The sequence below is a fragment of the Chelonia mydas genome, chromosome 2 (assembly GCF_015237465.2).
Source record: "Chelonia mydas isolate rCheMyd1 chromosome 2, rCheMyd1.pri.v2, whole genome shotgun sequence".
Taxonomy (NCBI): domain Eukaryota; kingdom Metazoa; phylum Chordata; order Testudines; family Cheloniidae; genus Chelonia; species Chelonia mydas.
In genome coordinates, this window is record NC_057850.1 from 110,827,614 (window position 1) to 110,845,649 (window position 18,036).

The following is an 18,036-nucleotide window of genomic DNA, read 5'->3' on the forward strand; positions in this document are numbered from 1 at the left end:
TCGCTCTCTTTTAAAGAACACCGTAGTCCTGTAAATTCTTAAGTGTAATGACTGCAATGTCTCAAGTTGTTTGAAAAATGGATAGCATTAAGTGCGTGCACACAATAGGGAAATATCTACAACAGCTTTCCATTCCCTTTTTCTATATGCTGATATTAAACTGTGTAGTACTTCCAGGTGAGAGTCAACCTCTTTCTGATATTAGCTTAAAGAACAGGGCTACTCATAGTGGTATCAGTGCTGGTATTAGTAGGATAACATAAGTAGTGGTAAATTTTAACGGTCAGACTCAAACAAAAAGCTAGTAGTTTCTTTAAATGCCAAACACTAATTTCAGCTGATTAACCCGATGAAAAACCTACTGAGTTTTACTGGAGACAACAGCTTAGTTAAGTAGGTATCAACAAAATCTAGACATGTGTATGGCCAATAAGAATATGCATTATTACATATGCTAGGATAACAAATTATAACATAAGACCTATAGACACCCGGCTGCTTCAGGACAGAAGCGAACAATTAACTGCCTTAAGGGAAAGATGAAATTTCCGCTATGACCAAGTCATTTCCCAATTGTCCCTTCCTGGATTTCTTGCACCTTCCTCTAAAACAGCTGGTATTGGCTGCTGCCTGAGGAAGAATATTGGGTCAGCTGGACCATTGGTTCCTATGATATAAACATGCCACTTCTAACAATCAGTCAGCTCTTTGAATAAAAAAATAAAAGCATGCAAAGCTGTCATTTATTAAAGTAAAAAAAAAAAAAGCATATTTGACACAAATAAAACATTCACCACTGAAAATCAAGGTGGTGGAAGGTGAAAGGATCAAATAATACTGATGTTATTAGGTGAAAGCAGATGATTTACACAATCTCCAAAGATAATAAACATGATTCAATCACTATAAAAGTACAAGCATAACACCACAGTTTAGATGTATTGTAGTATCAGATCTTACTGTGCAGCATAAGCATTAAGTGCTGTTAAAAATAATTCATTTTAAATAGTGCTGCAGCATGATACACATAGTATGATACACATACACAGCATGATACACATGTAAATGTACATGCAAGGTGAGGTAATAATCTTTTTTTCCCCAATTTAAAAATGGTACAGTTAGTAAATTCTACCTTATCAAGCACATGATACTAAATTATTTAGGGTAAAATTTTCAAAAGTACCTACGTGACTTTGGAGTCTAAATTCCATTTACTTTACACGGTCAGTTACTGTAAATGAACTGTGTTAACTCAGAGGTTAAAGACTCTTAATTTATAATAGAGATGAAGCTTAATAATGTGGTTCTTCTAAAGAACATGTGTAATTTCTTCCACAGAACACCACAGACCTTTAATAAAACAGAGCAAATGGATTTTCAACAGGACATAGGCTCCTAAGTGACTCAGGCACTTTTTAAAATGTTACCTTTTGTAAACAAAGGTAAATATCAAGTGCATTTCCCAATTTCCCACCTCTACTGGAGATTCTCATATTAATTTAAAAATGTTTGTTTCATATGTAGTTTTGCTTCTGTTTTTGCTCTGGAACAACAAGAGCACAATAAAGGCTGAAGAAAGTGGCCTTTGGAAAAGAAACAAAAGGGGGTGAGAGGTGCACAGCAATCATTTACTACTTTTGCATGCCCCAAGGGGAGGCTTCCTGTACATCCTTCATGAATTCAGGTGCCGTGGTTACATACATCAAAATAATTCTCTCTCTTTTGTTTGGGCAAACAAAGACTAGAGAATATTGATGAGAAATAAAACTTTACACAACTGTAAAAACATAAAACTAATAAAGGCTTTAAAAAAACCTATGTGAAATAGCAGCACTTAAACGTACAAACTGTAAGCAGAGAAAAAACTTGGCACACATACAGTCAACATGCATTTCTTTGCTGATGCAATCTTAACACCTTACAGTGCATACCCAAAATTCACAACCTTGTCTAGAGCACTGCTTTTAGAAGGTCCTATGCTTGTATAACGCTGACAGATCCCAGTCGTCGGCAGGGGGGACTGAGCTTGGGACCTCTGGAGCTTAGTGCATGAGCCTCTACCGCGTGTGCTAAGAGCCAACTGCCTGTTAGCTTCGGCTGTAGAACAGACTCATTTTCTCTCTTGCTAAGTGCGGTCAGTGCCACTAGCTGGGACAGAACACCACACCCAGAAGGTGTGGGACTTACATTTGCATGTCCTGGCACACAACTCCAAAACTAAAGATACATGGAGTCAGTTTCTTTAAGGAGAAACATTTTAACTGTTCCCCAAAACTTGCATTGTTTTCTCTGTAGAACAGAGCAAAATATACATCATTCTACAATATATCGTACATACTACTACTAGGTTAAATTTTGATATACATTAGAACTTTTACAGAGATTACTGAAAAATGTTCAGGTCAATTTACGTCTGGGACACAGATGTACATGAAACACAATGACAGATCCTTGCTATGTCTCGTTAAAGACTGGGTATCAAGTTTTCTTCCCTGAAGAGAATTATGCACTATCTACGTGCTTTGTTTTCTCTTGGTATTTGGGCACCTATTAATGATTTTAGCAGTTTCTGGCAAGTGGACACTTCAGATCAGGCTAGGATTTTCAGAAGAACCGAATGGAATTAATGTCTAAATCTCAATGAATTTCAATTTTCTTTCTTTTTTTTTTTTTTAAATCCCACTAAATTTAGCTATAGCATTTTAGTAATTTTCTTGCAAAAATGTTGTGCCCTAATATATGCTAGTGAACTACTACGTAGTCTAACAGTTATAATTAAAATAATAATTTAAAAATAACTCAATTGTCCAGAGTACTAATGAGGATTTTAAATCCAAAACCATAACTCTCCTACTATAAAGGGAGATCTTTAACAATGCAAACATAAACCTATCAATCACTTACGTTTTTTCACTCTAGTGAATAGAACATCCCTGATCACCTATACTACAAAAGGCCAAATAAGATTATGATACCTGCAGAATGGTATTTAAAAAAAACAACAGTTCAGCATTTTTTTTTTATTGTGTGTGGAAACTGAACATTTGAAATAAAATTGTTCCTAAGTGAGAAATAAATCTGACTATGTAATGGCTGCATATTTTCTGTGGTACTTGTTTTGTACATCAATTACTAAGAGGACTAATTCATGAATTTTGTTGTCAAATAAGAAAGATTACCTTTGTTTTTTTCTGGTCTTCAGAAGGAATAAATCAATTTGTGCTCAGAAAGGGCAAATGCTACTTCCTTTGTACTTAGAACGTTACTGAGTCATACCAACTGAAGAACATTGAGTCACATTCTCAACATTATTAAGAATTAAATTCAGACTGATTCACTTAGTCTGCTATTAGTTGTCAAGTGGGAGCAAGTGCATTAATCTATTACCCTTTCTTCTTCTTTCAATAAACTCTTCACTACTTTTCTCTTTAAAGCCTCCTCCATAATCTAATAAACTATTCAATGTAAAGAAGAAAAATATACCAAAGTAAAAAATATGTCTGATCCTACTGCAGTACAGGTGGGTGGGCGGATGAATTCCATCACTACACTGATGAATTTCTAGAGCCAAAACTAAGTCCTAAAATAATGTCCTGTCTTACCTCTCAGAGTTGCCCACTGCTAGTGATCCATCTTATTCAACTAATCAAAATCTGCAATGTCCCTAATTCTGCATTTCTGGAACAGCGTCAACCTCCTACCTTCTTCCATGGGCAGTTTTGAGAGTGTTTTAGAAATACAGGATTTGGTTCAAATTTTATCAATTGTTATAAATGCCTTTTACTGATGTTCATGTTATTAATGAAACAGTAAAAAGTGTGAAGGTGGAAAAGCGGCAAAATTGTTAACGGCATATCACCCCACCTAGTGATATACACTCAATCACTGCTACAAGAGCACAGTCTTCTTCTGCATGCAGCACAATGACTGCTTTTTTGCTTTCTGGGATGAGCTGCCCAAAATATTTACAGCAATATGTTCATAATTTGAGCATTTTTAGTGAAGATTTGACATTTGGTCCAATTTTTGTGAGACTTTTATATTAAAATTTGATGTTTTTAAGCAAAATTATTTTCAGTGAAAAATGTGAAATTTTGTGATATGGAACTGCATGTTCTGCAGGAAAATTTATGTTTCTGAGATATATTGAGGTTTTGTAAAATTGGTGATATTAAACTGCGTAGCATTTTTTTGAACATTTCCCAGCAATGGACTTTTAGCAAATGCCATCCTTTTTTTTTTTTTGGCTTATGTGTCTTTCTAGTATCTTTTACTCTCTCTGTCATATTTCTAAGGTGTCTATCACACTGGCATTTCCTTCTAACAGAAGTCAAAGGCTTTGGATGAGAAAGGCTAGATACGTGAGATGACAGAAAAATAAATCAGTACAAAGGTGGAGTAAAAAAATGAAGATTTAAAATCCGTACCATATTCTTCTCCATCCTGGTCATCTATTAAGCCTACTGAAACTCCTAAATCCGTACATTTCTTGCTGTGTGCCTTGGACTTCATATGTTTTGTCAAGTTTCCTTAAGAGAAAAACAAAAATGAATTACTCTTTAAATATACATATCTATGTACCCAAGATTTACTCTTTAAATATACATATCTCTGTATCCATGTCACATTCTGTACATGGATCTACACTGAGACAAATACAGTTACAGGTGTACTTTGATTTTGTGTATGATATATAACCAGCTCACTCTTCCCCACACCCGGATAAGCTGTCCACAGTTATCAAACATTTAACACCCTGAACCAAGTGTCACAACACCTAACTTGTAGGGACCTAGAAAAATCACCGGAACAAACACTACAATCAAAAATGCCTGAGTTAGGTGCCTAGGCTCACTATACAATGAATGGGGACAGATAGGCATCTAAGAATGAGATCCACAAAAAACAGCATGCGAGATGGAGAACCGCCTAAGCTAGCCAATGGAAAATGCAGAGGAGAGGGGTGTGTCCTAAGCCGCACTCCTCTCAGGGAGGCACCTATCTCTGCTTGCCTATCACAACCAAGAACCCCTCTCCTGGAGTCACTTGCTTAGATGGCTAAAGTTTCTTGCAAGAATGAGGTAGGGACTTGCCACCACCAAAGTGGAAGTGCCTGTTATATTAATTTTGATGAAATAAATAACTCAAAAGAGTTAAAGGAGTTAACATGACCCTGTCACTGTCCACCATTAAACAGTTTTAAACCAAATTGGGGGTTTGGTATACAGAGACCTTACCCTGCTTGGTGCCATGTGACAAATTCAGATTCAAGACTCACTGAATTTGTCACATGGCAAACATGCCATAAAAGGTGTTTTTAATTTTTTATTAAAGTTACAGAAATGGAGGTAAAACAATTAAAGCATTTGAAATGTGAAGTATTAAGGAAAAGAGAAAAAGTTAGTAGAGATCGGCTGGAGCTGTTGTTGATGTTCGAAACAGTTTCCTAGAAGGCAAAACGACAAATGCACACATATGGGGAAAGAAAAGAACAGCAACGACAGAAAAATGCTGCTTCTGTCTCTGGTGTTGATTCTCACCTGAAATCTCCTTGCTGGAGAAACACGTGGTCTTTTCAGCCACTTTGAGACCTGGCTGACCTCTAGTAACAGAGTTGTGCTGTTTAGGGCATTGCTTTCAGCTGCCTTTCTGGCCACAAACTTACAGCAGTGTTGCAAAATATGCAGTCTTGGCTGGCTAAGCCAGACTCTCACTGGACAGAAAGCAAAAGGAGAGAGACAGGAAAGAGAAGAAATAAGATAGGGAAGGAAATATGGCAGGGGAGACGAGAAAGAGGGTGAAGGGTTCGACAAATTCTCACACCCCACTGGTTGGGATTTTGCCACCTCCACTGGCTATGTTATCTGGGTCCTTCTCTCTGGTCTCGCTTGGTCAGGACATCTCTTAGGATTAGGCTGACGAAGGCCCAACAGTGTCACAGTGGATCCTGGGTCCCAGGAGACGGTGAGGGTGGAAACCATGATGGTGAAGCTCACTTCTTCCCCTTTTTTCAGTCAGCAATTGTCAGACTCAATTTTCACCCCCAAAGTCTTTTCTCTGAAGAGCTCCAAAAGTGAGTGATGGGTGGAATAGCTCGTCCCCTCATTATGTTGTCCACCAATTAGACCTAATTTCCAGTCCCACACTTCTCTTGTTTACCAGGCATGATCTTAACATAGTCCTAGTCCATGGTTATGTCAATAGGTCTTTTTGGTTAGACTAAGTCTTTCGGTCTCCATTTTATACCTTTTCCCATCAACGTTTATTTTGTGACATTTTATGAACTTTGATGCACTTTCATATAACAGCCTTGCCAAAATCTGCATGAGCTCTGGGTGCAGTCACAAGAGCGTAATGCTGGGAAAACATTTGTACTGAAGATCAGGTTGCTGTCCTGCAGATATCTCAACGGTATGTTTTTCAGCAGGGCTACTGAGGTAGATTGAACACTGGTGGAATGAGCTCAAGTCTTGGAGGAAGGTGAACTTCCGAGGCTTCATAACAGGGTAAAATGCATCCTGCAACCCATTTGGATAGTCTTTGGGTGGACACTGCTTGTCCTTTCATGCATTCTGCAATTGAGATGAAAAACCTGGGTGAAGCCCTAAAGGGTCTACCTCTGTCTAGGTACAAGTCAAGAGTTCTCCTTGCATCCAGTGTGGGAAAGCTTGAGTCTTCTCTCTAAGTCTTGAGTCTTACTATAAAACACAAGGAGGTGGATCTCCTGGTTGATGGGAAACCTTGGGAAGGAAGCGAGGGTACGGATGTAGAGTCATCGTGTTGTGATAGAATACTATATACCGTAGGTCAGTGATCAAGACTCCAAGCTTCATTACCCTCCTGGCTGAGTGGATGGCTATGAGAAATGAGACCTTAAAGGGACAGATGAAGGAGGGAACAGTTCACCATAGGTTTAAATCGAGGTTTCCTCCATCAATAAGGAGTAAGTTGAGTTCCCATGGTGGAGTTGGTTCCTTGACAGGAGGGAAGAGGTTGAAGAGGCCTTTGATAAACCTCATTGTGGTTGGGTAAGTAAAAACTGAAAACCCTTTGACTGAGAGGTGAAAAGCTACAATAGTAGCTAGGTGAACTTTGCCGGAGCTCAATGATAAATATGAGGTTTTTAATTGAACAGGTAATTGAGAATGTGTGACAGACAAGACTCAAAAGGAGCTGTATATCTCTGCCCTCACCCAGACTGGAAGCATTTTCACTTCTGCAGGTACATTTTCCTTGTTGGAGGTTTTCTGCTATGAAGCAGTACAGTTTGTACCTCTGGGGAGCAGTCTTGTTCTATACCAGAGAACCATCTAGTAACCAGGCTTCAGGTGAAGTGCTGAAAGATTCAGATGAGTGATCAATCCCAACTCTTGGGTGAGGAGGTTCACTGTCAGGGGAATAAGGAGAGACGATCACAGAAACAGGCGAGTCAGCTCTGGGAACCACACCTCTCTTGGATAAGATAGTGCTAAGAGGATGGCTACTAATTTTTCTTTTTTCAATTTCTAAGAACCTTAAGCAGTAAGAGAATTGGAGGATAAGCATAAAGCAATACATGAGGCCAAGGAATGTCTAAGGTATTTCTTGTCAAGTTGTGGAGGTCCCATCCCCTATAGCAGAATTGTCTGCACTTCACACTGGATGGAGTTTTGAAGGGATGTATCAGTAGCTGGCCCCAGGTAAAATATCTCTGGGAATACCTTGTCATTCAGCTCCCATTGTGGTTGGTGTCTGCAGAGGGAATCTGCCAATGAGATCTGTAGTCCTGGAAGATAAACTGCTGAGATTTGCCCATGGTGTAATATTGCACTAGATTTCCAAAGTTTTATGGATTTGGTTCATAAGGACTGGGATCTTGCTCCTCCTTGACGACTGATATAATACATTGCTATTCTGTTGTCCAGCATGATCCTGATTGGGTGGCGCCTGTTACAGGGTAGGAAGTGCTTGCAAGAGTAATGAACCACTCTGAACTCTAATATGTTGATATGGAGTATGGCCTCCCAAGGAGTCCATCTTCCTTGCGCTATGATGTTCTGGGAACGTGCGTCCCAGCTTATCACCGAGATGCCTGGAATGATGGTCCTTATAGGAGGAGGCTGCAGGAACAGAACTCCCACACACTCTTTTTATGGATCTTTCCACCAACTTAGAGTGTTTAGTACTCTCCAAGGAACTGATACCTGTTCCAATAGACTGTGCTTGTTGGGGATATAGATGGTTCTCAGCCAGGCCTGAAGACACCAAGAGTGTACTGTTGCTAAGGGTGTCACAAATGTACAGGCTTCCATACGGCCCAGAAATTGTAAGCAAGTCCATGCTGTGATTTACTGTGTCTTTGAACTTCAAGGTAAATCTGTCCTTGGGCAAATACTCATTGGCACTGGAGAAGTCCACAGTGGCCCTGATGAAGTCTGTGTTATCTGGGTATAAGGGTAGATTTTTTCAGGTTGAGACAGACGCCTAGTGAGTGATAAAGAGCTAGAGCTTTGCCAGTTACTGCCTGAGCCTCTAGAAATGAGCGACCTTTCAGGAGCCAATTGTCCAGGTAGGGGAAGATGATTATTTCCATCTAGCAAGATGGACTGTGGCAACCAATAAGTCTGTGGTAAAGACCTTGGGCTGGCAGAAAGGTGAGATGGAAATAAGCATTCTGAAGGTCAAGGGAAATTAACCAATCTCCCGGATCCAGAGAGGGAATTATTGTTCCTTGGGTTATCATTCTGAAATGCTGATCACAGATGAAAGTGTTGAAAATCCTGAGGTCCAGACTTGATCTCTGTCCTTCAACTCTCTTCAGGACCAAGCAATACCAAGATTTAAACCTTTTTAGAGGAAATCCAGTAGAATAAGTTCAATCGATCCCAGTGTTAGGAGAGATTATACCTTCTGTCTCAAAAGATTCTTGTGAGAATGGCCCTGAAGAGGGGTAGGGAAGAAGGGTGAGGGGGTGGTAAGGAGCTGAACTTGATGGAATGGCCTGCGAAAATCAACTCCAGGATCCATCTGTCCGAGGTGATGCACTCCCACAAAGGTAGAAAATGGGATAGATGATTCCCATAAGGGTGGGAGAGGGGGAGGTGCAGCGTAGGATCCAGAGTAGATGGTAGTTCGTGGCCCTTGACCAATAGGTCAAAACTGGTATTTTGAGGACATCGCTGGTTGGGAGTTCACTGAAGAGGAGGGCCCTTTCTTAGGGAACCTGGGCTTCTTCCTGGGGTGGGGGGATTCAGCTGGTCTCAGGGGCTAGTAGTGGACTGGACGAGATCACTGAGCAGTCTACAACCTGCGAAGAGACCCGCCTGTGGTGTCACTAACCAACTTGCGTCCCTCAAAAGGAAGTCCCTCAACAGTATTTTTTACCTTCCGGAGGAGGCTGGAAGACAGCTGCCAAGAAGCTTGGTGCATGACTACTGCTGTAGCCATGGAAAGTGCAGCTGTGTCAGTGGCCTTGAGCAAAGCCCGTAGAGGTGCCTTAGCAACTTTCTGGCCTTTTGTAATGAGGGCCTGAAATTGCCCTCTCTGATCCTGAGGCAAGTGTTTAATAAAGCCTGAGAAAAAGAATAGTTTTTGAAGTCATACTTAGCCATCAGGGCTTGGTAACAGGGCTTGGTAATTGGCTATTCTGAATTGCAAAGAAGCAAATGAGTATCTTGTGACCCAGAAGATCCAGTCGCTTCGGCTCTTTGTCTGATGGTTTTGAATGGAACGGATGCTATCTGTTCCTCTTGTTTGCGGTCTCAACAACCAGAGAGTTGGTTGTAAAGTAGGAGGGAAAAAAAAACACTCTGACACTCTGGGTGAAATATGATATTGCTTGTCAGCCCATTTGCAGGAGCTGGAATAGTAGCTGGAGCTTGCCACACCTTGCATTACTTGGGCTAATGAAACATCATTGATGGGCAAGGCAATCTTGGCCTGGGGAGATGGATGAAAGATGTCTGATGGAATGTTGGGGTTCCTGTATCTCCTCCAATGAGTCTGTAAACTGTCCACTATATGTTTCACCAGGTCTTGAAAGGCCTTGATATTATCACAGTAAAATGGTGGAGGAGGCATGACAGCCTCATCTGATGAGGAGGAGCACTTGTGGGAAGGTGATTCTTCCTCCTCAACTAGTACTTGCTCCTCAGTGAGAAGTATTGTAAGAGCAAGGCTCAATAACACTGTTTGTTGCTCCTGACATGCCCTCTTACAAGAGGAGACCTGGTAGAAATGGTCACCATATGGGTCCCAGGGGTTCCAGACTGCTCACTGAACTGGGACAAAGTAAAAAAGGAAGGGCCCCACGGTAGTCCTTGCCAGGGTCCATGGGTGTGTTTCCCACTAAGAGTTTCCTCCTCAGGTTGAACCTTAAGAGAAGGTGGCAGGAAGGCAGAGGACCCTTGTATAGACACTTCAGAGTCAGATGAGGTGTCATTCCCCATATCCACTGGGGGAGTGGATGATGCCAGCACTGGAGGGCGAGTTGATACCAGACTCTGGCATGGTATATGCACCTTTATTGGTAAAGAGGTTTGATAGGTGGGTTGGCTGATGAGGTGGCACCAGGGAAAGTTGTGTTGGTACCAACTGGAAATCTTTCTCAGTACCCTCAAAGTGTGTCCATGGGGACCTTGTTGGTACCAGAGGATGAGACACCATCGAAGAAGGCATAGACGGAGAGTAAACAGGTTCAGAAAAATGAGTTGATACGGTGGAGAGTGTCTCAACAGTGGCAATTCAGGCTTTTCCAGGGAACAGAGGTCCTTGTCGAACAGGAATCTGGATGGTATTGGGGACTCTAGATGGGGATCCTCAGGAGTCAGTATGTCAGGTGGAGATGGTACCAAAGAATGATAAGTGTGTGATGAGGATTTTGTCTAGACTCTGCAATCCCTGTTTTGAAGGCACTGAGTCCAGTCCAAACATTGATGCCACTTAAGGAGGCTTCTAGGTAAGTGGCTTCTTTGCCACTGTTGCAGAATTGGTACTGGAGGGGATGAGAGTCTCAGAGGAACCCGTAGAAGGATGCGAAGTCTCCTGAGACCCAGACCAAGGGAGACTTTCCCCATTTCTTATCCTGTTTAAGAGAAGGGAGTCTTTTCTTCTTTGAAGGTCTGCTGCAGAGCCCCCTGGGTCTTTGCTTACCACTAGAGCAGAAGCAGTCAGACAGGTCCTGGGAACGTTGGGGTGACATGGACCCATGAGTCACAGTGAGCACTCAATTAGCAGGAGTTTTAGCCTGTCTTCTCTCAGCTTCTTAGATCTGCTCTTAAATCCTGACCAGAGCTTACATTTGGAGAAGATATTCAGTGTTGTCACAGCTGTGTCAGTCCCAAAATATTAGAGAGACAAGGTGGGTGAGATAATATCTTTGACTGGTCTGTCTTCTGTTGTCTCTCTCACCAACACCTGGTCCAATAAAAGATATTGCCTGACTCACCTTGTCTCTCTAATTGGGAGGGGATGTGAGACTCCCAAAGGCAGCCTGAATGTTCGTCACTGTGGGGAAAACCGATGGCAGGTCTGGCAGGGTTTGAAGCCTGGGCTGCTGGGCATAACCCATACTCAAGATCATATAGTGAGGACCAAGAAAAGCGATAAAGGACCATATCAGGCAAAAAGAGAGGATGAGGGGAATCCCCACTCCAATTGTGCTAAATAATGGAAAAATAATAAAACAAAAGTACCACTAGAAAAATAAGGAAAAAAAAAATAAGCGAGAGGTATACAAAGCAGCATGGCTAGAAAATGGACATTGTGATGCATCATGTCAAGCTGCAGGCAACTGAGAAGGAAATGGAGTTGCGGCAGGTCCGCCCCTTCCTATATACTATTGCATTGGGGCATGAGGGTGTTTAGGGTGCAGGCGTAGACCCTGCTGATGAAAATCAGGACAGGAAGTGAATAAAAATATTGTATCCAACTAAAGTGACAGGGGAATTGAGGTAGGCGGAATTTAATTAGGAGTTTGGAATATGGCCAGCACACCCACTCTTGCAAAAACTCCCATTGGACCTTTCATGATCAGAAGTGATAAAAGCCTCCATTTGACATTTCATCGAAAAGACTGCACCACAAACATGTGTACTCCCTACACTGTGATGGAGTACTAAGTTCTGACACACCTGCTGAATTACGTGCATCACTTTCAAAACAAAACAAGATACTGTAGGAAGTTTTCCACTCCAGTGCTGACTAGGCCTGACCCTACTTAACACAAGAGTTTCTCTGAGATCATAGTGATATAGTTGCATGAAAGTTTAAAGCAAAGATCAGATTTAATTTTTTTTAAATATAATTTAAAAACACTATAATAAGCATGTCATTAGTACAGTGTTTGTTACTCTGTTACTCATTCAATTAAGAAGAAAACAGTTCAGCCACACGAGACAGAATTCTATAGTTAAGAAAATAATTGTGTTAGAAAAGGACTGATCATTTAAAAGGTCAAATTAAAGCTAGCTTAGTCTCCTGCTCTAGACTCAGAAACCCATATATGATTGTGCTGCCTCTGCAATTCAGAACTCCCAGATCGTAGGTGGAGAGAATGGTGAGGAATAGGAGTCCCTCCCTATCAATTTCTCTGGCTGCTCCTGAGGGAGGCTCAGATACTACCCACCCAATTTCATCTTGGCTAGAAGGTCAGTGGATGTGACACAGAGTGTTGAGAGCCCAGAGCTGGTGTCAAAGCAAGTAAAATAGAAAATCCATATTCTTGAAGAATCACTTGGTGAGAACTATTAAGATTGGTAATTACTTTAATCCTTTGCCAATCTAATCACATGTACAATATATAGGAATCTAGAACAAGCAAATCTGAAAATGAAGGCTACTCACCTGTTACTAGAGTTCTTTGAAATAACCTCTGCACATTCCCACTCTTAGGAATGTGCAGAGACCACTCAGAGAAGGAAACTAAGTTAAATTAGAAACATAACTGTTACATACCATGTCAGAATTCTAAATTTTATATTTTAAGAGCAGTGCAGAACTACACTCTCAGACATTTAAGAGTTCTTCGCAGCACTGAGAATCCTGAAAACTACGTGTCAGGTGAGTAGGTAATGATTTATCATCAGGTTACTCACCTTGTGCAGTCACTGGAGTTCTTCAAGACGTGTGTCCCTATGGGTGCTGCACTTCAGATGCGCTTATACGTGCCTTCAATCGGAAACTTTTGGTGGTAGTGCCTGCTCGTGCTGCACACCAAGGGCATATAGGGCTGCACAGGCAAACTGCCCTCAGTTTGTTCTCCATCATAAAGTCCCATACAAGAAACACTGAAACAGGGGAAAGAGGACACGTGGCAGAGCATTCACAAGGACACACATCTCAAAGAACTCCAGTTACTGCACAAGGAGAGTAATGTCTCTTTTTTCCTTTGAGTAGTCTCCCTTTGGGTGCCCCATTTCAGGTGACTTTCAAGCAGTATCCTCAACATGAAGAAGCTTTGGAGTTGAGTCCAATACTAAAGACAAGACTGCATTCTCAAGGCAGCGTCTCATCTAGAAGAATGAACCAACATGTAGTGCTTGGAAAACATATGTATTGCAGACCAAGCTGCAGCTCTGAAGATCTGGACAAGGGGAATGTTTTTGAGTAATGTCACAGAAGTAGAGAAAGACCTCATGGAATGGTCAATACCCTAGAAGATACTTGTAAATTGGCAGATTCATAACAAGGAATAATACATCCAGAAATCCACCTGGAGAGTCACTGCTTGGAGATTGTGGATCCTTTGGACATTCAGCAATTGATAGTCTTGGAGATTTTCCAAATGATCTCGTTTGGTCCAAATAAGAGGCCAGTGTTCTCCTGACGTCTAGGGTATAGAAGGCAACATCCATCCTGGTGTGATGTGGATTCACGAAGAAAACTAGAAGACAGATATCTTGATAGATGTGAAATTCAGATCACACCTTATATAGAAAATTTGTTATGTGATGTAATGAGTTTTTGAGTACGTCTACACTGCAATTAAATACTCATGGCTGGCCCATTTCATTTGACTCAGGCTCTGGAGTAGACTTGTAAAATTGCGATGTAGACATTTAGGCTTGAGCTGGAGCCTGGGTTCCGGGCTTCCCCCACATCACTGGGTCCCAGGATGGATGGAAGACTCATCACTGGGCAAACAGCAAGGTGAATCAGGTAAGTGTACCAGGCCTATCTGGGCCACACTGGAACTATTAATATGATCTTGGCTTTGTCTTGCTTGATCATGTCTATCACCGTCAATATCAGGGGCACTGGAGGAAATGCATACAGAAGGCCCCTCATCTACTAATGAGGAAAGCACTTCCCCTAGTGCATGAGGGGAAGTGCAACTCCCCAAGTCAGGAAAATGTGACTGAGAATCCAGGACTCCATCTCTCATTTGTAATTGCTTGAGAAGTGCCTGCTGAAGTCATCAGCCTCAGTGTTTTGTACCCGAGAGGTAGGCTGCCAAAATTAGGATGCGGTTGGTTATACAGTGGTTCCATAGCCTCACTGTTTCACACAAAGGGGATCTCATGCCTACCCCACCGTCCATCACACCAGTTGATATAGAACATGCAGACTACGTTGTCCATCATGATTTTTATGAAATTGCTCCTGATTTAATGGCAGGAAGTAGATACAGGCATTTCTGACTGTCCTCGGCTTCAGGATGTTGATGTGCAACTATGCTTCTTGTACAGACCATTCGCCCTGAATGGTGCGGATCCCTAAGTGTGCTCCCCAACCCACCAGAGTTGCCGCCTTCATTATGGTGATGGCTGGGGAGAGCTGGATGCATGGAACACCTACACAAACATTGTCTGGGTCTTTCCACCAATTGAGTACTTGTACTCGATGAGGGACTGACACCAGTTTCTGCAGGCTGCGTTTGTTCGGGGACATAAACCATCCTGAGCCAGCGCTGGAAACATCAAAGGCATAACCTAGCATGTTGTGTCACAAAAGTACAAGCTGCCATGTGTCTGAGTAGTTGAAGGCAATTTCTTGTTGATGTTTGTGGACTGATTTGAATTTTTGAGATGAGGTTTGTTAAGGACATGACCCTGTTCATGGGCAGGTAAGCTCTTGCTCATAGTGCATCTAAGGATGCCATTATGAATTCTATCCTTTGCACAGGTCTTAGAGTAGATTTACTGATGCTGAGATGAATACCTAACCCGTGGAACCAGAGACATTGCTGTCTTTATGGTGGAGAGAATCTTGTAAGACTGGCCCTTGAATAGCCAGTTGTCAAGGCATGGAAGAACAATTATGCCCAGATGAAGATAAGCAATGACCACTGCCAATACTTTCAAGAATAACCTTGGGGCAGAAGACAGGCCAAAAGGAAGCACCTGATACTGGAAGTGATCTCAACTGATCAGAAATTGAAGGAATCTCTTGTGAGCTGGATAAATCGTGACATGAACATACACATCCTGAAGGTCAAAGGCTGAAAATCAATCCCCCAGTTCCAATGATGAAGTTATAGCTGCAAGAGTCACCATCCTGAATGTTTGTGCCTTCAGCAAGTTGTTTGGGAATCTTGCATTCATTCACTGCTTCCACAACTAGAGAGTTAGGTGCAAGATTGGAAAATAAAAATTCAGAGTCCTTGTCTGGACTTTTTTTTTTTTTTTTTTTTTAAATCGGCATGCTTACATGGTGGTGGTATTGTTACCAGAGTCTTTCAAATGGTCTTGGTAGGATCCAGCAGGGCTTATTAATTGGCAAGGCTACTCGAGCAGAGGGTGTCCACTGGAGAATATCCAGGAGCTCATGCTGTGACTCTGACCTCCTCTAAGGGGATCTGTAAAGAGTGTGCAGTACATTTCATTAAGTCCTGGAACTGTTTGAAATCATCAGCCAAAGGTGGAGGCGGCATAATCATCTCATCTGGAGAGGAGGAGGAGATATTAATTTGCAAAGTAGCATCCTTATCTGTTCTGGCCTCCTGCTCTTCAAAGGATTCCTGCATGTGAGGTAAAGGAGGAGGAAGAGATGAAGTAGGAGAAAGTCTCCTTCTATGGTCTCCAAGAGAAAGACTAGGGAAGCATGAGAATTGCTGTTGATATTTAGGCCAAGGATCCTAGGTTAGCCACTGAGGGGGGTCCATAGGAAATGGGATGGTGCTTGAATCAGTGTGGGGCATGGATTTGTCCTGGGTGTAACTCCCTTCTCTCCCCAAAAGTAACAGGAGGGAAGTTCCTTTGGTGAGTAGGGGAATCCTGCACTGAGATTAGGAGTCAGAAAAGAACTCCTCATCTAAAGGAAGTACTCTGCCACTTTTAGAAGGTGCTGGAGGTCTGAATGGTACTGGGGAAAGGTCCAGTCTCCGTCACCATGTCACTCTTGCTACCAACAGACATTTGGTAACCATTATTGGTGAGACTTCAGCTCATCTGAAACGAATAAATAACTGGAGTGTCTGAATTCCTGTGGTACAGAGTGGGTTGGCACGGGGCAAATTTCAGAGTCAACCAACAGCATAGACTGCTCTGGTAAATCTCATCTGATGGAAGTAGACAGTAATGAAGAAGATGGCTTGGGAAGAACCGAAACAGTGTAAGTAGTATGCCTTTTCCCTGGCACATCATCTCCCTGGCCTAGGAATGGAGAGTACTGAGTATATTGTAGGTGTTGTCCTTTTAGGAGTAGAGTGCTTAAACTCCTTCACTGCAGTGTCCTGCTGCTGTGGTATGGAGAAGGATCCTGGTACTGAGGCATGTTTGGTGCCTTTAGTCTTAGAGGAGCTTGGAGCTCCGGGCACAGGGCTGGTACTGATGGAACATGGAGACTCAGCAGTACCCATATTGGGATGTGAAATCTTCAATGTTATCTTACTTTGAGTAGATGAAGGTTTTCTCAAAGCAGAGAATTCGCCCTCTTTCTAGGAGTCTTTCCTTAGTTCTCTGATGATCCTTCCCAAGTAGACCTGGACAAGTATGTAGATATTGACGGGACACTATGCTCATTCAGAGACTGCTGTGTGGGGATGGAGATGGGGGTCTCCTTGCCTGGATCCAAGGCCGGATGGAGAGAACACTCCATCGTTAAGAATTTAAGCTTTGTCTCCAGATTCTTCCTAGCTCTGCTTTCAAAAGCTGAGCAGACAATACACTTTTGAGGGATATGTGTTTCTCCAAGCAACAGATATGCCAGGAATGCCTATCACTGACCAGCATAGCTTCCCAGCAACTGTGGCAATGTTTAAAACCCAGAGACTCTGGTATACCCTGGGATGATGGGGATCTCAAAAGGAAAAAAATGGGGGGGAGGGGGGTGATTATAGAACAAACCTCTCTACAAAATGAACTATTGAAAAGATTAAATTTAAGGAAAGGTAAAGAAAGAAAATGAGACTGAAGACAAGTGAGTACACTAGCACTCCATCTCAGACCAAGTCTGATGAGAAGGAACCGAAGGTGGTTAGTCTGCATGGCCTTACATGCCGTCGATAAGGAGCATGAGGATGTGTATGACTCATGTGTGGCCTGACCAGGATCTACCCAATAAATCTCCAAATCAAAGGCACAAATGGAGCACGCTTAGGGACATTGCTTGAAGACCACCACAACAGTTTATAGTTGTTACTGTAACACCACTTGTTCAATTCATTTTATTACCTCCATACTCTATATTCAGTCTTGCTGTTTTTTTTTTTTTTTTTAAAGAAATCTAAAGGCAGTTTCAAGTAGGTACGAAAGAAAAGAAAAAGAAAAAGGAAAAAATAAGTAGCTGTGACAAGTGCCTCTACCTTTAGTTTTGAAGGAGAAGTTGCAGTAGTTGCAGTGGTAAGGACGGACATCTGTATGCGTACGAATATGCTTCTTCAACATACTTGGTTTCTTACAACGTATACCACATTCTTCACAGATATACTTTCCCCTTCCTCTTCCCCGAATATACACGTATTCTTCATTTGATTTGTACCTAACAACAATATGGTAACAGTGAGGAGGTTTGTTATGAAGTGGGTTATTTTCTAGCTAAAGTCCTATGTCAGCTAAAGTCAGACAATTAGAATTGCAGTAGAATGAACAGAATTCCAGAAATAATGTAATATGT

The 18,036-nt window shown here is 41.9% G+C and overlaps 1 protein-coding gene across 23 annotated transcripts in view; it reads right to left on the minus strand.

Annotated features, from left to right (window-relative positions):
• Window positions 1-18,036, minus strand: part of HIVEP1 (HIVEP zinc finger 1) — a 199,523-nt gene that overhangs the window by 14,139 nt on the left and 167,348 nt on the right. For all 23 annotated transcript variants that reach the window (XM_043540108.1, XM_043540098.1, XM_043540109.1 and 20 more), the window contains 2 exons: window positions 17,726-17,901; window positions 4,431-4,532 (listed from right to left, as the gene is read on the minus strand). In XM_043540108.1, the coding sequence (XP_043396043.1) occupies window positions 4,431-4,532; window positions 17,726-17,901 (278 nt within the window). The remainder of the gene's footprint in view (window positions 1-4,430; window positions 4,533-17,725; window positions 17,902-18,036) is intronic.